The 21,409-nt window shown below is 60.5% G+C and overlaps 1 protein-coding gene across 9 annotated transcripts in view; it reads right to left on the bottom strand.

The window, feature by feature from the left end:
• Window positions 1–546: 546 nt before the first annotated feature.
• DIS3L2 (DIS3 like 3'-5' exoribonuclease 2) overlaps window positions 547–21,409 on the bottom strand; it is a 346,474-nt gene continuing 325,611 nt past the window's right edge. For 6 of the 9 annotated variants that reach the window (XM_049101307.1, XM_049101311.1, XM_049101308.1 and 3 more), the window contains 7 exons: window positions 11,783–11,966; window positions 11,114–11,200; window positions 8,119–8,266; window positions 7,573–7,703; window positions 7,291–7,395; window positions 5,860–5,961; window positions 547–5,184 (listed from right to left, as the gene is read on the bottom strand). In XM_049101307.1, coding sequence (XP_048957264.1) covers window positions 5,035–5,184; window positions 5,860–5,961; window positions 7,291–7,395; window positions 7,573–7,703; window positions 8,119–8,266; window positions 11,114–11,200; window positions 11,783–11,966 — 907 coding nt within the window. In that variant the 3' untranslated portion in view covers window positions 547–5,034. Of the gene's footprint in view, window positions 5,185–5,286; window positions 5,512–5,859; window positions 5,962–7,290; window positions 7,396–7,572; window positions 7,704–8,118; window positions 8,267–11,113; window positions 11,201–11,782; window positions 11,967–21,409 lie in introns of all 9 variants that reach the window. The other 3 variants (XR_007405942.1, XR_007405943.1, XM_049101312.1) reach the window with 3 other exon arrangements.

Below are 21,409 nucleotides of genomic sequence, written 5' to 3'. Positions count from 1 at the left end.
GACTGTCGAGTAGATCTGTAGGGTTTGTTACAACAAAACAAAAGCAGCAGTTCCCTGTCTTCTCCCTGCATTTTCCCACATCCGAGGCAACCACTTCTCTATGTTGATACTTCTCACTTCTTCACTTCTCTATCGTGAGCTCTATCTGCTGACACAGTCTATGGCTCTTCTGTTCTCGGGGTCTGGAGCGGTGTGTGTATAACGAACCATCCCCAAACTACCTTACACGTTTACCTGATCACAAATCTGCAGTCTGGGCAGGGCTTGGAGGGGACAGTTTGTGTCTGATCTACGGGGCTTCCGTGGTGGTGGCCGGAGGGGGCCTGGGGGAGCCACTTCCAAGATAAACTGGCTCGTTCCCCTGAGGGCTTCTCCACAGAGCTGCTTGAGCTTCCTCACAACGAGGCCGCTGGGTTCCAAGAGACGGGGAGTGGAAGCTGCCAGCTGGAGGCCTGGGCCTCGACCCTGGTGTCACTCCTGCCACATTTCTGCATATTAGCAGCCATTGAGCCTGTCCAGGTTTAAGGGGAAGGTGCACAGACTCGGTTTGTATTTATCTGTTTATTTAGCAGCTTCGCTGAGGTATAATTCACAAATAGGAATTGTACATACCCGGGAAGTACAACTTGATGTGCTGACATATGTACATATGGCGAAATGATCACCACAATCAAGCGGGTTAACATATCTATCACCTCAGGGTGACCGTTTTCTTTTTGTGGCGAGAACACTCAAGAGCTACCCGCTTGGCGGCTTTCAAGTCCACGACACGGTATTGTTAACTCCACGGCCACTGTACACGAGAGTCCCCAGAACGTGTCCATCTTACAACTGAAGCTGTGTACATGTCCCCACCTTGCTCCCTGCCCTGGCCTGGAGACCAGCTCTCTCCGCTGCTTTCATGAGTCCGATCACTGGAGGGCCCGGCCACGAGCGAGCACATGCGCTGTCTCCCGCCGGGCTCCCTTCACCTGGCAGGACGTCCCCCAGCTTCACCCGTGTTGCCACACCGGCAGGGTCGTGTCACCGTGCGTATGTACCATCCCTTCCCCGGCTGCCGGCACTTGGGCTGTTTCTCGGCCTCGGCCTCGTGAAGACGGCTGCTCGCCCCGTGCAGTCCCAACCCTCCGCACGCCGCGCCTCGTGCTCTCACCTCCCAGCAGCGGCATCTGAGGCTCTCTTGTCCCCAGGAGTCCGACTCTGGCCTTGCTGTCCCCAGCCCTCCTCTGCTCTGTCCTTTGCACCCCCCACCCCGGGGTGCTCCCCCCGCCGCCTCTGTCGGGGGCCCACCCTTGCCGGGGACTCCAGCACCTGCCCGCGCCTGCTCTGTCCCAACATCTTGGATCTGTTCCCTCTCAGGCCTTCATCTCACCTGGATTGTCACGGCCCCTCCAACCTGGACTCCTGCTTCCTGCCGTGTGGCCCGTCAGTGCCCTGTGCTCGCAGCGGCCGCAGTGGTGGCCTCGCCTCCTGGGACCTGCTCCCCGTCCTCTTGTCCATCCCTCCCAACTGCCAGGGACCCCAAGAGCTTCCATTCTGCTCCCTGATGGGCCAGGGCTGGGCAGCCGCCCCATTCTTTCCTGGGGTCTCTCTGACTGCAGCGGGGAGAGGCTGTCAGTCTCTCTCCAGGAGGGTGGGCTGCAAGATACAGAAGATACACGCTTCCAGAAGGTCACCATGGAGGAAGTGACCTGCACCAGGAGGAAATGAAGCAGAAGGGGCACAGGGCCACCCCCGGTGACCCGGAGGCCTGGTGCCTCCCTGCCCCCCAAGGCGGCCTTCTCACCCTCCGGTATTCTCTCCGGCCTTCCTGCCAGCTCCCTTCCTCCCAGAGCCACTTCATACTGGGTTTCTCTCCTTTGAAATCAAAAGACAGGAGTCCCCCTGGGGCCTCAGGACCCTTCTTGGGCTCCTCTTTCCACCTCTTTCTCATCTTCCTGATTCCAGATTTTCAGTCCTGAGCCTTCCCAGGCTTTTAACCTGGGCTGAGTGCTGAGGACCCCCCCGCCCAGAGCCCCACTCTCCCCTGCGCTTCAGGACCTAGGATGCCCAGGCCCCCGCCCACTCCTGTTGCTGCACCCAGACCCTCCACCCCTGCCCAGTCTCTGTCCTGAGGCCCCTCGGGGCCTGTCCTCAGCATGAAGCCTGGGGACGATGGCCTGCACCCTCATCTGTTCTGCCCCAGCAAGGAAAGTCCTCCTCACGCCAGCCCCCGGCTCTCCTGGCTCCCTCCGCACCTGTGCTCTGGCTTCCCGCCCCCTCTGCGGCCCACACAGCCCCGGGCCTCAGGGCCCGGCCTGCACAGAGCCATCAGGCTGCCCCCTGGGCTCTGCCCCGCGCCACCTCCCTCTGGGCCTTCACCTTCCCGCCATCACCACTCCCCCTCTGGACAGCGGCCGAGAGCACAGAGCATCGCGGGCTCCCCCTGTTAAACAAAGGAGTGAAGGAGCAGCCCTGGTTAGAAACCGTGAGTTCTCTGGCCAGCTCAGGGTCCACGCGATCTACTGTTCCAGCATCTTCTTGCGTGAGCTCTCGGCACTCTCTGATCCTGGCGACCTCGTGGTGAGGCAAGTACCTTGGAGCCTCAGTCCCTTCACCCCCGAGGGGCCGGTGCATCATCTTCTGGCCACTGTCCCTTCAGGGCTGGGAATACACTCTCTAGCCCTGGAGCTAAGCTAGAGCCTCGTCGTGCCGTGACGTCGTTTGCATCTACGGTTCCCTCTGCCGTGGTGATCCGCGGTGGCCCCTTGAGGAAGGCAGAGCCCCGCTCTGGGCCCTGGGCTTGTCTGTACCGGTGTGCAGCGGCTCTGGAGCGGCCGGAGGGATGTCTTCCTTTATGATGAGGTTTTGTGTCTCGTCTTCCTTTTGTCATAGCTCCATCACGTGGGGACACAGGAGGGGCTGGCTCCCTCAGGGGACCTCCGTCAAAGCCAGGTGTGCTGGGACAGGGGATGAAGACGGACCCGGCTACCTTGGGGAGAGTGCTGGGCCGCCTCCTTTGGGCCTACCGGTGGCGGGGTGCAGTGGAGGGCAGGTGCCTGATTCCTGGTCCTGGCTGGGCAGGCTTGCTGTCTCCTTGGCCAGAAGCCTGCCTCCTCTCTGGGTGCAGTTTCTGATGATGCAGGGGTGGGCTGGGGTTGCCATGGCCCCCATGGCTCTAGGGTGCATCAGGGCGAGACCCACCTCTGCCATCCAAGCAAGTCCTTGCTGACCGAGCTGGCTATGCCTCACCAGGGCTCAGGGGGCGCTGGGGCAGTAAGGACAGGGGTCCGGGCTGAGTCCATGCTGCTCAAGAGGGAGCCCAGGTGCTCTGACATGTGGCCTCCCTGACAGGTGTCACTCCCCAGGGGCCCCTGCTCTGCCCTCAGCTCCCAGGCTCTGAGGGAGGCTGTCAGGGGACAGCACCAGGACAGGACAGGGCTGCTCCTCCTCAGAGGGTAGGAAGTTGAAGGGACGGAGTCAGGGTTGGGATGTCTTGCCCTTGGGCTCTGTTGGGCTGCCTAGGACAGGAAACACCCAGAAATCTCATCCAAATATCAAACCACCAGACCCTCTCACCTCTTCTTCCCTTCAGATCCTTGGTTGCAGGAGGAGGCTGTGGGGACGGAACGGGGGGTGTGGGGGTGGTGGCCTCAGGGACATCCTGAGGGTGGTGAGACGGACATTGGAAGGCTGGCTGAGGCGCTGGAGGAGGAGAAAGTAGCTGAAGGCAGGACGGTGGCGCGTCCTCCATTCCCCTCCCACACCCAGCTGGGGCCCGGCAGAGGACGAGCCCTGGCCTGTCGGTGGTGGACAAAGGCAGCCACACCATCGGTCCTCTGGTCCCCGAGAGGCCCTCCTACAAGGTACCGTATTGGATTTTTCTTTGAAGAGAATTCATTGCAACCAGATCCAATGGGCTCGTTAGTGCTGACGCCTAAGGAAATAGCACGGTGGACCCAAGGCCGGGGTCACCATGGTTTTCACCCTAGTTTCACCCACAGTTTGACCTGTGGCTCCCTAGTTAGGAGGGGAAGGAGTGCAGGCTGTGGTCAGGCCAGCTGGGGAGAAGGCACGACCCAGCGGCCTTCCATCTTGGTCCCGGTCCCCAGGATGGTGCAATCGGTGGGTGCTCAGGATGATGCAGGGCGGGTGACTAGACCAGGCCAGGGCCCCCAGGCACCTTGGTTGGGAAGGCCAGTTTGAGGGCCCTCCTCTTCTCTGCAGGCCTAGGTCCCCTCTGCCCCTCTGCTCCCTCAGGGCTGCCAGTGGAGGTGCGAAGGCTGGCACTGGAGGTGCGAAGGTACCAGCTCGAACCACGGGGTGTGGACAGGGCTACTCAGAGCCCCGGCCCAGGACCTAGGGGAGGGAGAGTCACAGGACCCATGGCCCCCCTCCTGAGGCTAGCAGGCAGGCAAGAAATGGTGCAGTGGGGGCAGACACAGTCACTTGAGGAGGGCGATGGGTGAGCTTGCTGTCTTGCATACTAATTATGTTTCTAATCAGCCAGAATGAGGCACCGGCCTCAATCTGACATGTGGCCAGCTCTGTGAATCATCCTGGAACTGACAGAGAGGTTCCGGAGGGTGGTGACCCCAGCTCAGCTGTGAGGGGTTGGAGCCTGAGCTGGGTCCCTCGTCCTGGGTCCTGGGGCACCCTGCTGCCCTGGCCTCCCAGTGGTGCCCCACACGCCAAACAGTAATTCACACTTGATTTTATTCCATGACACTGATTTGCTGAAAATCCCCCGGTTTCCTGGGCAGGGGAAGGCAGTGGGCGGCCTGGCTGAAGTGGGGCTGGCCTCCCAGGAGGACCGGGTCCTGTCCCGTTCCGGTCAAGCACTGGCCAGGCCTCAGCCTTCCATCCAGCCCCACTCTCTCCTCTCCAGTCTATTTAAAAACTGAGCTGCAAAAATAAAATAGAATGAAGAAATAAAAACAAAACCCTGAGTTGTTAAAAACCAAATTAAAAATCCCCTTTGGTGTCAAAAGGTCCTATCCCTAAAAGCCAGTGGGTGGGGTGGGTGTGGGGGTGGGTGTGGCTGGCCGGGGGGCTTCAGTCCAGCTGGCCACTGTCAGCACGTTCCTCGTGGTGCTGTAGGCCCAGGAGGCCCTCGGTGCCCGGCCGCTTCAGGATGGCGCTGTACTTGAGGGCCGTGGTCTCCGCCTGCAGTACCACCTCCACCAGGCTGAAGATGGTGACAACCTGCAGCAGAGCAGAGCCCGGCATGGTGACACGAGTGGGCCGTGAGGGGTCAGTCCTGCCCAGCCCTGCCACCCACCCTAGTTGGGCCCTGGGACCACTTGCCCTGTTTGCCTGTCGTCAGCTGCGCCTGCTCGGGAGCTGAGGCCCTGGGGCTCCGGTGAGAAGTAAAATGGGCCAGTCACCACAGTGTGCGCTGTCTGGTGCTGTGAGTGCCCGGGGTCAGGGAGCAAGGAACTGGGGTGTGGGGCTGGCCTTCAGAGCATGCCATAGGTGAACACCATTAGATACAAGATCTTGGGTAGGAGGATCCACAGTTTTCCTTAGATTCTTAAAAGGACCCCAAAAGTTAAAACCCTGCTTTAGAGGGATAGGCAGTGCCCCCCACCGCCCACCGTTCCTCCCACAGTGGGTGTCCCCAGGGCAGGGAAGGCAGTACAGGAAAGCTCTGGCCCAAAGGAGGTGATGGGGGTGAGCTGTGCTGGTCTCCTTATGTGGAATCTGAAATCCCACAGGGGAACCTAAATGCTGGGGCATACACTGGGTGGGGAGCAGGAGGGACAGCAGGGGAGGCGTGGCAACTGCGCCCCAGGAGGCAAGAGGAGGGCTCACGAAGAACTGGGGTGGACAGGCACACAGTGGTACTCTGGAAAAGCTGCCCCACCCCCGGCTTCTGACCTGCCGCACTGGCTCCTGCTCCATGTCCTCAGGCTCCCAGACAAGTGTGAGCTCCGGCTTCTTACCCACCCTCTGGAAGTGGTGGGACCGCAGGGGCAGTGCCTGGGGGGACACACATCTGTATCTCAGGTTGTAAGCTCTGGATGCCACCTCCTAACCTTTGACCCTGCAGCCCACCCCCAACCCCCTGCTTGGAGGCCGCGTCCCCCACCACCGCCTGTGCCCACACCCAGCAGCTGGCTGCTGACCTCTAATTAGGGACCATCCCACCCTTGCCTCTTGTCTCTGGCCGGCTGCAGGGAGGCCTTGCCAGGCCGTCCTCCGTTGAGGCAGCACCCGAGGGTGACCAAGTGCTAAGGGGCAGGGGCTCATCAGGGACAAGGTGGACCAGGCAGCTAAGGGTAGAGGGGGGCTGACCCCTGCGGGCACGGGGTTTGCTAGCACAGGCTGAGGGCTGGGTTGTCTGCAGACCTAGACCTGAACTTCTGTCCTGCTCAGAATTTCAGGACTAGAGCCCTGACGGATTCCAGCTGGACCCCAGTCTGTCTCTCCTGCTTTACCCCACTGCCTTAATGCCATGCTCGGTCCACTCTGGGTGGGGGCTCTGCATTCCCCCAAGTGTTCTGGATGTCAGGGAATCCAAAGCCAGGGTCAGGGGCCAGGTGCTGACCTGCTAACCACAAGGTCATCTGAAATAGGTCCTTCAGATGGCATTAGCATAGGCACCACGTACCCTTGGAAAGAACCCCAAATAAATAGCCACACAGGGCAAGACCCGAGGCAAGGGCTGGTCTTTTCCTTCTCTTCAGGGGACACAGTTTCCAGAGTGGCCAAGGACCATCCTCCCTGATCTTTCCTTTCTGCACTTTCCTCTAAAACCATCCCCCAAAACTTGCATACTCTACCGTCCGGCACTGGGTAGGGAGGGGCCCGTTCCCTCAAGCCTGACCCTTGGCCTGGATCCCTCACCTCAGGCAGGTGTGGCCAGTGGTCCCAGCATGGCCCATCAGGTGGGCTTGGAGCTGGGTGGTGGCAGGAAGCAAGGTCTGGGACCGCATACCCTCTGCCACCACATGGCCGGTGTCACCCCCAAGGCTTGTATTCTCCAGTGCCGGCGAGGACAGCAAGGACCCTGGCCCGTGCTGCCATCCTCCATGCCTATGTGTCTGCCAAGGGCTGTCCCTGGGCCAGGCTCCCCCACATGCCAGGCAAATATGGAGGAGACCTCAGCAGAGGGATGGGGCACATGCAGGTGAAAACAGAGTGTGCAGTGGACACAGCCCGATGTCTGTGAGGGGAGGGGGGCCTTTGCCCCGAAGCCACAAGGTCCCCGGTAATCGCATCACAGTAGATGCACTTCAGCACCCAGAGTTGGCCTTTGCCTGCCCGCAGGTCCCTGACCCTGGCCCGGGGGGGCCTGTGGGTACTCACGTTACAGTAGATACGCTTCTGCACCCCGTAGCGCAGCACCAGCACATCGAAGGCTTGGTTCAGGACGCCGAGCACCATGGCTTCTGACTCCAGGGGGCCACTTTCCTGCAAGGCAGGGCTCCAGCCAAGGCTTGGCCACGGGGCATGGGGATGTGGCATCACCCCCGGGCCCAGCCCAGCTGCCGAAGGCCCCTAAGCTCCTTAAGAGCTCCTTGTGAGCAGGTGCCCAGGAGGGGACGTGGGGTGGAGGAAGGGGAGGGGGCACCGGGCTGGTGGCCTCACCTTAACCAGGATGGCAAAGAAGAGGCCGGTGCTGAGTTCCTGGACGCGCTTGGACGCCATGCGGCGGTCATTGCAGTGGTCAGCCTGCTTTTGCAGGGTGTCAGGCTCCATGTCTGGCAGCTCCCTGTAGCCTGGGAAGAGGGTGCTGGTGGGGCTGCTGGCAGGGTGCTGTCTGTATGCCAGCCATGGCTGGGTGACAGGCAGCACAGTGCTCCCTGCCAGGCAAGGTGGGGCCTGGGCGCCCATGCAGAGCCAGAGCCTCCTGGGGCCCGGCTCCGAGGGCTGGGAAGGTGGGCAGCCACTGTTAGGGCCGCCTTGAGCCCCGGCTTTTGTACAGGACTTTCAGTGAGCTCTCCTGGGGCTGATGCCTAGCAGACTCACAGGGGGAGTGTTTCTGGGCCCCAGCTCCCCTGCTGCTCCCTGGCTACCTCTTGGGGCCTCTACAGCCATGCAGTGTGGCCTCTGGCTGCTAGGTACCCGCTCTGGGGCTGGGCGGCCCTTAGGTGGGCACAGGTCGGTGTTACCCTCCTGTGCGCTGCCTCTTACCAAGCGCGGTGGCCAGGAGGCGGTGCACCAGGACGTCAGCGAAACGGCGGATGGGAGAGGTGAAGTGGGTGTAGAGCGGCACGTTGAGGGCGTAGTGCCGGAACTGTGCCTGGTCCTGCAGCACCCCCGAGCAGAAGTACAGTGCCATCTGCGGGGACAGAGGACGGAGTCTTACAACCTGGCCAGGCTGGGTCAGGGCTGGGTTTGCGCTGCCAGGCTGTCACACTCAGGGCCTCGTGACGGGCTGTTCTGGAGTGGACTGACCTGCCAGGCTGCAGGACGCCAGGGGCCATTCTCTCTAAGGGGATCCATGGGGCTGCCGTGGGGCTGTGCAGAGCCACGGGGTGTCCATGCCCCTCTCCCGCTGAGGACAGAAGTGGGCCTTGCCCTGGGTTGTGCAGACCCCTCGTGGTGATGGCACGGAGAACAGGCCGGAGAGCACTGCAAGGGGCCCACCTCGCCTCTGGGGGGACCAGAGGGTGCTGGGAACCTCAACATGCTAGACTGCTTCCTCCCTCAGAGCCCTGTAGGATGGGCCACCCCAGCCCTCGCAGCCAGCCGGCCAGGTGCCAAAGTCTGATGGCAGCTGGGGAGGACGAGCTGCTGCTGCACCGCCAGCAATAAGAAGGGAGCGGTTCGGTCTGCTCCACGGGGTGGGGATGGGGCAGCTACTCCAGAATGGGAGGAGAGGAGGCCAGGGCCGGGCCGGGCAAGGGGCTGCAGACCAGCTGTGGAGGCACAAGCGGAAGCTGGGGTGGCTCTGCCTGGACACGGAGCCTGCCACCACCACACGACCAGAATGGCAAGTAGGACGGAAGGCCTGGGATGCCTGTTACCCGCCTATAGTGAAATGGGCAGTGGGCACCGGGCTCTTCCTCTGGGGCCCAGGCCAAATCTTTGGTTGTGACCGACCTCACGCCCTCCGGCTCTGATCCCTGTCCTGCGGAAGCTGTGCTGGCACCCCAGCACCTCTGGGCCCCCCAGAGGCAACCCCGTGCCAGCCAAGGAAGGGGGAGGTTTGCCAGCCGCCAGCCTCAGCCCTCCTTGTCCCTGACAAGCTGTCCTGGCACCAAGACTCAGAGGTCCGAGTCTAAGAGGCCCTCCTGCAGCGGAGGAGTGATGACCTGGGTCACTAAGAGAGGCCAAATTTCTCGAGGGGCCCAACAAATGGCTCCGGGCCACCATGGTTCGGGCTGTCTGGGGGGGCTCAGCCACAGTCCCTGCAGCTGCTTGTCCTGTGGTCCCCAAGCTCTCAGGGCAGGGAATCAAGAATGCTGCAAGGAGCAAGTGAACAGGTTCCTGATTGAGGGCCAAGGTCACACCCTTGTGCGTTCACTCGCTTGCTCCCTTGCTCTCTGCTCACACCCACCCGCTCGTGTGCTCAGCCAAATGGACAGCCAGCTCCAGTTACTGTGGAATCCAGGGCACAGCTGGCAATGAGCCGCTCAGCTCCCCGAGTCCACCTCCCTTCCAGTTCCTGCTGGGGCCTGGTTTACATCGGGGGCAAGTCACGGGGGGAGGTGGGAGCAGCCGCCACTCCAAGCCATGTCTGGGCGTCATTCTCAGCGGCGGGGCCACTTCCCCAGATGGGCTGGGCTGAGGAACCCAGAGGCCCTGGTCCCAACCTGTCTGGGAAGGTATCTCTGGGCAGGGTGGGCAGGGTGGGGGAGAGGGGCTTTCCTATTTCAGCAGCTTACTCAGGACTCTGGTGTTCATGCTGCTGCTGCTGCTGCCTTGTTCCCTGTCCCTGTCCCGGTTCTCAGGAGGCACCGCCGGCACTCTGGAACCCCTTGCCATCAGTTTCCCACACAAAGGCCAGCCTTGAAGGTCACTCACTGGCAGGAAAGGCCAGAAGTCCACTCCTTCAGGCTCTGGTTGACACAGAAGAGGAAGGATCCTTTCCACAGAGCTCCAGGGCTAGTTTGACCTTGGAGGTGGATGCCTTCCAGAGGCTGGGGGCAGTGAACGGGGGTCCAAGTGGCCCTGCATGGCAGTCAACAGGCAGTTCTGGGACCAGAGGCTACTGCATCTCCGAGTAGCTAGGGGACAGAGTGACCTCGAGTCTCTTGGCCACAGGCACACCTTCCTCTGTGTGGTGTGCTTTAAAGGTGTGTGTGGGGGCAGGCACTTGTGACTGGGGACAGGGTAAAAGTGGCCAGACCCAAAAGGGCCCTGATGACTCCATTCTGGGCAGAATATATGACTGTTGGGAAATAAATCAGCTGTGGCCAGCTGAGGTGACCTGGTTCTCGTGAACAGATTGAATCTGCAGAGTGACTGAGCCCCTGAAAAATGGTTTGTCACTGTCCCCTGGCCAGAACGGGGCCCAGAGCTGCCCCATTAGCGTCTGCAGCTCCTGCTGACCCGACAGACGGGTGGGGTGGCTCCTTCCCAAGATGCTTAAGCCTGCAGGGGCCAAAGCTCAGGCTCAGAGGGCTGAGACATGCTGCTAGGAGCAGGTTCACTGTCTGCCTCCCAGGCTGCCAGCCCATCACACTGTGTGCGGACACAGGCCCACGGCCCGACTCCTCTTCTCCCAGCTGCCAGAGGGAGACTTCTCTGCCTGGGGTCCAGAGGGCACAGTGGGGGCTGCGCCTTCTCCTCTGGATAGGCTGCTGTGGGGGACAATCTCTCCCCTCCGGGGTGTCCACTCAACTGAGTGCTGACCAGCCCCCATTCCTTCGCCAAGCCGGTCTGGTCTGCGGGGCCTGAGCATCGAAGGCTTGGTGTATGCCCCTTCCCTGCCTTCAGCGAGGAGACGGAGCCCCAGAGGCCGGGCGGTGAGGGGGCAGCAGGGCTCAAATAGGGCCCTTTAACGGCCCCTGGAAGCCATCCTTGGGCAGGTGAGGGAGGCAAGTCTCAGGAGCCCAGGGCTCACCTGTCGGAGGTAACACGTGGGGCTGTCCTCCCCACTCCTCCCCTTAGGTCCTCTGTGTGTGGTGATCACGGACTCCCCTGGGAGAAGGGGGAGGTTGGGGGCTTGGCCCCTCCTTACCTGCATGGGCCGAGAGCACATGTTGGTGAGCACCTCCTTCCGGGCCAGTGAGTACTTGTCATCTCCAAATGTTTCGGTCAGACTTTTCTAGAAGCAAGCCCATGTGATATGAAGTCAAGCTTGGGGACCTCTGGGGCCCCTGTCACCCTCTGACCATCTGAGACCTGGGGAAGAAGGGGCTCAACCCTGCTCAGATGGCCATGGTGGAGCGCAGGGGCCAGCAGCTCCAGTCCGTGTCCCACACTGGGCCGTGGCTCTGAGGTCAGTCCTTCCACGTACGAGACATGGATAGAGACACTGGTTTCCAGTTGTCTGACCTAAGGCATCTCTCTGCCCACCCCAGGCTTAAAAGCACAGATGGGAACAGCCTCCCTTCCATGGGATCAAAGCTAAGGCCTGAGCCCCATAGGGCTTAGTTCCAGGCAGGGAGCACTTGACACCACTTACCATATAAAACATTCTCTGGCTTCCAGTCATCTCAGCCCCCTACTGAAAGTTTCTGGGCCCAAGCCCAGCCCATCCCTGGCCATGGGATCCCTGCCCACAGATGAGCATTGAGTGGCTTCCCTTGGCCTGGTCCTGGTGGGGAGCATGGCCCATGGCCTGGGCTTCTGTGACTTAGAGGCCTCCCCTCAGGGCCTCCCCCTCCCCTGCACTCCCCACACTCACATTGAGGGCCCCGGCAGAGCTGAAGTCCATGGGCAGCCCCATCTGGTCACAGAATTCCATGAGGTCGTTGAGCATCTTGGTCTGGGGTGGGGGGTGCCGGCGCAGCAGGGCACGCTCAGGGAAGGTGCGGTGTGTCTTGTGGGCCACTGCCATGTTGGCCAGGAGCATGAACTCCTCCACGAGCCTGCAGTGGGGACAATCAGCAGGGGCCAGGGGCCACCGGCCCTTTCCCAGACTAGCTGCAGGCTGGCCCTCTTGGGCTCTTCGGTCTCAGCCTGGAGACGCCCTCCTGCCACCCAGTCTCATCCCCACTCCCTTGTGCCCCCCTTGGAGCTAACCAGTCAGCACCACTCTTCTCTTCTGATGTGTGAGCTTGTGCACCACCTCCCCCATGAGACTAGGGGGATGGCATCTGTCTTATCCTCACCATGGCCCCTGTGCTTGGCACCCCAGCACCCTGCCTGACAAAGAGAAGGTGCTCAACAAAGCTGTCTGCTGAATGACTAGCCTCCCGGGATGCTTGGGGGTGTCCTCCGCTGTAAGGAAACAAGAGGCCCAGGCCGCCATGAGAACTCCGAGCGCTTCCTGGGGGTGTGTAGAAGGCCGTAGAAGGTGCTCAGCAGACCCAGGACTCCCTGCTCCCCGGGAGGAGAGAAGGGTTTCTAAGGATGACTAGGAGAGTCACGGACAGCAAGAGGACGTACATATCCTGGGGGGCAAGGCCAACGTGCCGTCGAGGTGTTCAAATCCCAGAGAGTTAACCTCTTAGGATTTAACACTTGACTCTTGCTGCACTTGAGTGTAATTCAAATCAACAGGTATGAGCAGATATGGCTCCAGGTGAAGAGACGAAGGCACAAAGGACCCAGGGAGAGGAGCGGGGGCTGAGGGCGGATGAAGATGAGAGCCAGGATCGAGGAGTCAGGCCGAGTGGGAAGCTGGGTCACACAGGCCTGAGGCTGGCGCCCCCACCCCTCAAATGTGGGGCAGGAGGCCACGTGCTGCTTCCCTCACCCAGGGCTCTGCTGGCAGGGTGAGTCACACACATGCACAAGAGCTGAAGCCCCTGGAAAGGGGGCTTGGGCACACTGCTGCCGTCGTGGCCTGGGTACCCTGTGTGGGGGCTGGCTTCTCCCCTGCTTTCATCCTGGATCCCAAGCTGCATGACAAGCCTGTGCTTCTCCCATGGATGCAGAATAGGTCAGGGCCTAAGCTCTGGTAGCCCTGCTGGCCAGCAGCGGAGGCCTGAGAGGAACTTCCTCTTCCTGGAAGTGTGGGTAATGCCTCAGGGTTAGCCTCGTCACCTCGCCAAGCTCTTGGAAGGGAAAGCAGCCCGGGATGAGGGCAGAGAATGAGCATGAGCTTACAGCCCCTCTGCCCCCCAGACTGGGCCTGCCACGGAAGAATTGTGGCTCTGGTCCTGAGAACACGTCTGTCTCCCAGAAGGCCTCCCTACCAGGAAGAAGGGCTGTGGAAATGGTCCTCTGGTGGTGGCATGATCAGAGGGACCGGGGCCAGGTCTGGGCCTTGGGACAGGTCTAGCTCGAGCCTTACTCATAGCCCCTCCTCTGTGAGGATGACTCTGGACTGGCCTACTGGATATACTGGGCCAGGGGTATAGTTTGGGCGTCAGGCTGCAAAGTCAGGTGTCAGCTGGCCCTTGCACCATGCAGGAAACCCTAGGTGTGGAATGAAGAGTTTCTTTATCCTCTCCTGTGCACTCGTAGTCAGTTAAGTGACCATTCTGCTTCCCCGTGCCCCCAGCCTGTCCTCGTGCACGACACTTCCTGCTGAAAGACCTCTGGGCTCAGGCACCTGAACCCGACCACCATTTCCTAAGTGGAGGTCTGAATCCTGGCTCCATGTTCCTGCTGTAGGAACCAGGATGACTCCGGGACCTTTCTTGATCCTCCTTTTTCTCAAACGTAGAACAGGGTAGTAGCACCTGCTCCACAAACGGGTTGTGACAACCAGTGGGAATATCACATGCTTTCAGGGCAGACCCTGTGCCTGGCACATTGTTGGCGTCAGGACACAGGATGTACTTTCCCCCTCTCCCCACTGTCCATGCCAAACGGCCAGCCCGGGGTCCCTCCAAGGCGCCCTGTGAGTTTCACCCCTGTCATTTATCTCCTCTTACTTGCCTTTCCCTTGCCTTCCCCGAAGGCCCAGGCTGAAGGCTGCCCCGTCACCCCCTTGGGTACTTACTGCCAACCAGCCACCTGGCAACAAGAACCAAGTTGTTGGGCAGCCCCGGTGGTGCAGTGGTTTAGCACCGCCTGCAGCCCAGGGCGTGATCCTGGAGACCCTGGATCGAGTCCCACATCAGGCTCTCTGCATGGAGCCTGCTTCTCCCTCTGCCTGTGTCTCTGCCTCTCTCTCTCTATGAATAAATAAATAAAATTCTTAAAAAAAAAAAAAAAGAACCAGGCTGTTGTACGGTCACCTGTGTCACAGCCTAGCACTGTTGGACTCTTCATACTTGGTTTCCCAACTTAGATTTTACCAACCCAAGAGGAGTCTCCGTTCCTGCTCAGTAAGTGTCTGATTTGATTTACTGTCTGTTCTGGGCCAGATACTAGAGGCTGTCATCCCCTGAATGCTTCAGACGCGTACCTTTGTCCCTCTGTTCACTCAGCGAACATTACTGTGTGTCAGGTGCCTCTAGACCTGTCTCCCCACGCAGCCTGAGAATGCTTGTGGGCAGGGCGCTCGAGGTCTGCTCCTTGGAGCCCCGCACTCTCCAGCGCACACTCGGGTGGGGAGGGTACCCCTGGATAACCTTGGGGCTGACCCTGGGCTGTGTTTTGCCAGTATGGCCAGCAGGGGGCAGCATGGCCCCACAGCAGCGCTGTGGTCAGGCTGCAGGCTGAGGAGTGCTGGGCAGGGTACAGGGGCGGTGGGCGGTGGGGTTCTAGCCTGTCGCCCCAACCCGATTCCCACCCCTGGGGTCACAGGAACTGAATGCGTGGGGGCTTCCGCAGGTGGCGTGCTCCTGCTCCCAGCTCCTGCAGGAGCTCTCCTGCCTCATCTCTCAGGTTCTCATGTAAGGTCGAGAATAGGAAGGAAGGGATAGGGAAGGTGGGGCCGATGGCCAGAGCCCCAGGCGGTGACAACAGACCCAATCAAGCCGCTTCTGCATTACTTGTCCTCCCTGGGCCCCCAGTATAGTCCCATGAGCTGCCTGTAGCCGGTGGCAGAAAAACGAGTGTACTCCTGTTAACCTTGAGAAGAGTCTGGCAAAGCTTGAGATGCAGAGGCTGACCTTGGACAGGTCCCTTGGTGCCTCCTGGGGGCTCCGCGGCTCAGTCCCTCCCTCACGACAGGGGGCAGGAGCCGAGAGGGCAGCCCGTGCAACTTTCTCCCTGACACTTTGCTGGTATCAAGCATTCACCCCAGAAAAACATCAATGTCACCAAACTGGGAGGTGGCGTAGCAGTAAGCCCGACTCCCCGGGTGCTGCCACGGCTCATTAGTGTTCCGGGATAGCTGCAGGACCGTTTCCCCACAACCTGTCCTTAAAATCCTTCTTATACCGGCAGGTGGGAGCGGGAGGGGCAGAGAGAGCACGCAAACTGTGAGCCACGGCAGTCGGATCCTGGGGGGCTGTGGGGGGCCCGGCGCAGCTGCGGAGGAGGGTCCCCCGGGGAAGCGAGGGAACAGGAAGGCCAGATTCCACGGAGTTCAGGATTCAAAGACAGGGCCAGGCACCACGGAGGGAGAAGCGGGCTGGCCGGGACTGGGTGGGGCAGGGGGGTGTCCTCGCTCTCATCTCATCGGAGCCCAGCCAAGGCCCCCTTTACCCGACTCAACAGGTCACCCTGTGGGTCAGTTCCATGAACTGGCCAGCAGGGGGCCCCCAGCATCTTTCTTCCACAGGACCTGGGACGTGGCAGGAGCAGCCTAGAACCTAGGAACTGGTGGGCAGGAAGGAGCCCTAGTTTATAAACTGTAGTCCTGTGGCCCAAGGGCCAGGGGTCTCTGGGCTCCCATTCAGGGGTTTTCTCCTTAGCCAGAGGGGCTGAAGGCTTGCCCTCCTTGGGGCACAGGGCAATTAGAAGAGGAGCCTCAACAGCTGGCTTGTCTTCACCCAATCTCCCTCCCCTGCTGGGGGCCAGTGCTGCATGCACAGGTCCAGCAGCCAGACCTCAGATGACACCCGAAGCTGTTTTGGGTGCTTAGGATGAGCCCCTGAGAACAAACGCCACACACCAGAGTCGGGGAGGTGGGGATGGAGGCTTGCATGTTGCCCTGGCCTCAGACCCTGCTCCCAGATCTGGGTACCTGTCCTGGTCGTAACCCACCTCCTCCTCCTGCTACAGCACAGCACGGGCATGAGATCACGCAGCCCCACTCGGAGGGTGGTGGGGAGGGGGCTGGCAGTGAGCAACCGTCTGACAACTGCTCTAATGGACGCTCAGGCATGGCCACCAGCCAAGATCACCTTCCAGAACGGCAAGCCAAGCCTTTGGATATGGGGCCTCGGTCCCAGTGCTGGCATCTGCTGAGCATTTGCAGCCCAGTGCCACTGGGGGCCCGCAACTCTGGAGGTCTTGGGGTGGGGTGGGGGTGTCTGTGGCATACAGGTGCACAGCCAGCCGGGGGCCATGCCAGGATGCATGCTCGTCAGCACTCATTCTCCACATCCCACCTACCTAGGCTCTGGGTTTCCAGGTGCTAGGACATGGGCGTGGGGGGCAGGTGAGAGGCCTCTCATCCCGGGGAGGAGCTGAGCAAGCCTAGAACTGTTGAAGTCCCTCACCGGCTATGGCAGATGGTGGGAAAAGGCCAAGAGCAACCTCCTCAAAAGTATACACATTGTCACACGGCAAAGACGACTTTGGTCCAGAATGCTGTTTCCCAAAGTGTGTTAGTTACTTAAAGAAAAAGTATATTTAGATATATGAAATGCTTGGGGATGAATTTATCTGGTGTTTTTATTACAGGACATTCTTTTGCCTTTAAGAGGCTAATATGCATCAAGACAAGAAGTTCCCGGATGTAGCATTTGCTGCTCATTGATGATTGAATTTGTGTCGCAGCTGAAGGATGATGTCTGGGAAAAGACACTCTACCTGGCAGGGGTCAGACAGTGGCTAAACGAGAAATGGGCTAAAACATCTGCCCTTTCAGAGGAAGGCTGCCCATTCTCGACCATCAAAGGAACTGGCCTGAGTTCTCTGCTTGTCTGCGAGACTGTGGCTCTGTCTTGCTCATTAGGGGCCCGGGGGGTGTCTGCGGCCAAGGAGCCCCTCAGGTGGGGTAGGGGAGCGAGGTGTCCTAGGTGCGGTGCCTGCTTTTCCCTGTTCCTGCTACTTTCTACCACGTGTCCTGATTCCTTCCTTGTTCGCACAGGCCAAGCCATGCGGAGAGGAGAGGCTAGCGGTCACAGTTCAGTCACTCGCCAGCTGTGTGATTTCAGATACATTTTGAAACCTCTCTGAATCTCAACTGATAGACTTGCAAGATGGAGGCACAGTATATACAAGCGCTCGGCCTTCGTGAAATATTATACTATTATTACGCACACCGGGAATGTGACTGACTGGGCGCCCCGACCCCAGGATTTGGGCTGAGCACATGGCAGGATTCCTGGAGGCTCCTGCTCTCCCTCCTGCCCCAACGCCACCACCTTGGTCAGGCCTCCAGCCCTGACCAACTGCCTCCTTACTTCTCGTCTCGCCGTGCTGTTTACTTCCTTACGCCCAGAGTGGGGCATTCTTCCTCGAAGGCAAACCTGGTCATGTCCCTCTCCTGCCTGAAGTGCTTCAGCGGCCACCACCATCCTTGGAACTGGCCACCCCCATCCTTTGGACGGTCCATCTCCTTGGTAAAATGAGGTTTAGCAGGCTTTTTGTCACGTGCCTGGAATCACTTCTCCCTCTCCCCGACCCCAGCCCTCACAATCTAGACACGCTGACTTCTCGTGGCTCTTCCCTGCTGCCGCCTCACTGCACTGCTGCTCTCTTAGCTGATATGCTGGCCCCCTGGCCTCTCTTCTTCCTCCAGGGAGGCAGCATGAGGGGCGACCCCTCCGTGCGTCCTGGGCAGCCCACCCGAGCGTTTTGTTCATGCTGCTGTGATTGCCCTGATCATCGCTGAATCTCCCCTCCCCATCCCAGTGCTGTCTACCTTGGTCCCAGCACAAGGCTGGAGGATGCCCCGAGCTGGCACAGTGCAGATGCTCCAGAAATTAGTGCAGGTTCCCAGGATGGGCACAGTCAGGATCTGGGGGGCTGGGTCCCTGCCAGCGTGCCCTGTTCTGCTTAGGCGTACAGCCCTCGTGCATACACATCTGACCCCTAACACCTGCTGCCAGGAGTCGTCGACAACTTAAAGCCCTGCCTAAGGAAAGAGCTTGACTGAGCCCATTCCTGAACTAGGTGCAAGAGAAGCAACAACCCTCCTGGCTTCCCCCTGGTCTGAGGGGGAGCACCCTCCACTTACAAGACCGTGGCATTGCTCTTTATTGCCAGCCCAGGGTAGTAAGCCTCCTCAGCTAGAGCCATTTGTTGGGTTCTTTGTTCTCTTACTTGTCCTCATGTCTTTTTTGAGCTGCTGCTGTGGCCTAATTCTGCCCCATGTGCGACGAGAGAGGGAGAGACACTCATGGGGTGCCGGTGACAGGCGTCACGCTAGGAGGAACCCGGACGTGAAGCCCCTGAGAGTCTCCCGCAGCCCTGGAAGGGGTTTCTATCCATTTCTGTGCGAGGGGAGCGTATGGTACAAAAAGGAAAGGTGTCTGGCTCCGGGTCCCACAGCCAATTGACGACAGGCCTGTGTGACCTCGAGGCCCCACTGCCACCAGAAAGCCTTGTGGGCAGATCAGTTCCAAGAGGTGGCAAGGAGGAGGGAAATACTTTACACGGGAGGGATGAACAAGTACAAGTGTGGTGGCAAACCGAATCTAGATAACCAGGAACCAAGGGCAGAGGGAGGAGGGCTGTGCTGCGGGCGCCGGCCGGCACCAGTGCTTCTCTGGGGAGCGGGGAAAGGCTGCCAGACCAGGGGTGGGACCGAAAAAGAACACGACGAAGGGCATGCGGGGCCCAGAGGCCAAGCATGGTTCGGATGAATGTGGAGAGATGGATGGTTTGTGAGAAGCAGCCGGAGGCAGCAAGAAAGAGAGGTCAAGGCAGAGTCCAAGATACACACATGAGGCGAAGCTCTGGGAGGGGGCAACACTGGCCCCTGGCACCGAGGGGCCAGAGGAACGGAGTTTGGAGGCTGGCGGGGCAGCGTGCCAGGGGGACCAAGGTCAGGGAGAAGCTGCCCAGGGTGTACCCTGCCCCACGTGGGGAAGATGGGGAGGCTGCGGGCGGGATGGGGGGCCTGGGTTTAGCAAGCAGGAGCCAGGTGCCAGAGCCCTGGGGCTGGGGCGGCTGGTGCAGGAAACCAAAGCCAGGGCGAGGAGGGCCTCTGTGATGCTTCCTGATGGCTGTTCTAAGGATCTGAAAGGTTGCTCTGCATGCGTTTCTGGAGGCAAAGGAGCTGATGGTGAGGCAGCACCTGAGGGTGGGTATGTGACCAGCCTGCATCCGACGGGAGGGGCTGTCCAGGGAAGAAGTCAGATGTCCCCTTGGAGCTGGGAGCTCTCAGGAGGGGACTCAGGGCCATGTGGTTTGCCTCGTGAAGAGGAGCAGGCTTGTCCTCACCACCCTCTGCTTGAGGAGGGCCCTGGGGAGGGCCCGGAACAGTATCGGTCCTGCAGGAAGGGGCGGGCTGCTTCCTCCTGGCAGCCTGGCGCTCCGGCCAGGAGACAAAGGCCACAGCCAGGCAGGGGAGGGAGGGGCGGGAGCCCACATTCCCCAGCCCCTTGTCCCAGGCTGTCCTTGCGCTCAGGGAGGGCATCTGGTCACCAGCAGCCCCGGAACACAACAGGCCCCTGTGTGAAGAGCAGCTGGGTAACCTCGGGGCACTGGCACCAGGACGCTGTCCCCGAAACTGTCTTTTCAAGTCCACTGGGCAGAGGAGAGAAGAGAAAGGCCCACTCCCATCAGGTTGACGAAGACAAGGCCCTGGGACAGGGTGGCGTGGGGGTGGGCGGGTGGGGCTGTTGGTCTCTGGAAGGCAGCAGCGGCAGGCATGCTCCAGACCCAAAGTCGGTGCGGGGCTGACCACAGCTCAGCTGGCTGCCCTCCCTCCCTCCCTCAGCACTCGGCTGATCTAGATGAGTGCAGGGAGGCTGGCGCCGGCAGCAGGATCTCTCTGGCCCAACTGCCCAGACCCCAACAGCCCTTGCCCTTGGGCTCCTGGCTCCTCTGCACTTACCCTCTCAACCCTGCCCACCCAGAGCAGCGGGGCCTCCAAGGATGTTCCATCTCCAGATTCATTTTACCAGCTAAACCAGAGGAGAAACTCGCCCCACCCCTTCCATACCCAGAACGCTCAGAAAGTGGCTTTGGAAAGGACTGGGGTGCCGGGCAGCCAGGGCACAGTGGCATGGCTGTGACCCAACCCTGAGAATGCATCCATTTTCAAAGACCAAAAGCAAGTGAGAGCCTCTTTTGCCCTCAGCCACCGGGGTCCTTGTCACAGCTCTGTGGGAATGTCATGCAGATGGAATCAGGCCGCTCACTGGGACTGTTCAATTAGCACTGGGTGAAAACTGCTAACTCGGAAATTTGATAAGAACTGCTCCCAGCCAGTTTTGAATCAGTTCTGCTCAGGACCAGACTCCCCTGCAGGGGCACAGCCTCACCGCAGGCCTGGGAGCCCTGGGGCTTGGCCCTGGCCTTGGGCCGCTCGCTCATGAGCCCTGAGCACTGAGCATGGAGTGTGGCCCCTTCTAAGCCTGAGCAGTGGTGGGGGGTGGGGGCGGCCACCCTCGCAGAGGACCTGCTGCCCTGGGAATCGGGGCGGGATGGGAATGATGGTTGGCTGGAGTTGAGGGGAAGCCGCCGGGGACGGGAAGCTTCAAGAGATCTTTGTTGCGGTTCTCGCCTAGGCCAGGCCGGGGTGGGGCCGGTGGCCTGGGAGCTGGAAAGTGGAGGCCGAGGGAGAGAGAGACCGAGAGAAAGAGCGCACTGCAAGCAGAGCTGGCCGGGGTGAGGGTGGGGGGCACAGGCAGGCGGATCGATGGGCGACCACCCACAGCCGGCCCGGCACCCCGCGGCCAGCAGCCAAGTGGAGGGTGCTGGGGCCGTGGGGCTGAGCACACGTCACAGCTCGGGCCTCTCGCTGACCCCTCTCCTCCTGGGCTTGCTGCAACCTGCGGAGTGTTTTGGACATTCCCACGAAACCACAGGGAAATGAATGGGGCCTAGTTCACAGGCATGGAAAAGCCCAGAGGAGAAGGCCTCTGGAGCCAGACATAACAGGCCCTGCGGGTGAGGCCGGAGCCAGGTTTCCTCTTCTGTGAGGCTGAATCCACTCCAGGGCCTTTCTATAGGTTCAGCGGGTGGGGCCCAGCTGCAGCGAGGCACGTTTCAGCCGCTTGTTTTTCTAGCTCCAAAGGAAGTCTCAAGAGGCTAGGCGTCCGGAGCGTGGGCCCTCGGGCCTTGCCAAAGGGGGGCCCAGTGGCTGCGGTAGGGAGGGGATGGGGGTTTGCTGGGGAGCTGGGCTGACAGGCAGAAAGCCCTTTGTCAGCGTAAAGCTAGCTGAGAAGCCGAGCTCCCTTCCCGAGGT

The sequence above is a fragment of the Canis lupus genome, chromosome 25 (assembly GCF_003254725.2).
Source record: "Canis lupus dingo isolate Sandy chromosome 25, ASM325472v2, whole genome shotgun sequence".
NCBI classification, from domain to species: domain Eukaryota; kingdom Metazoa; phylum Chordata; class Mammalia; order Carnivora; family Canidae; genus Canis; species Canis lupus.
This window is presented reverse-complemented; position numbering and strand designations above follow the sequence as displayed.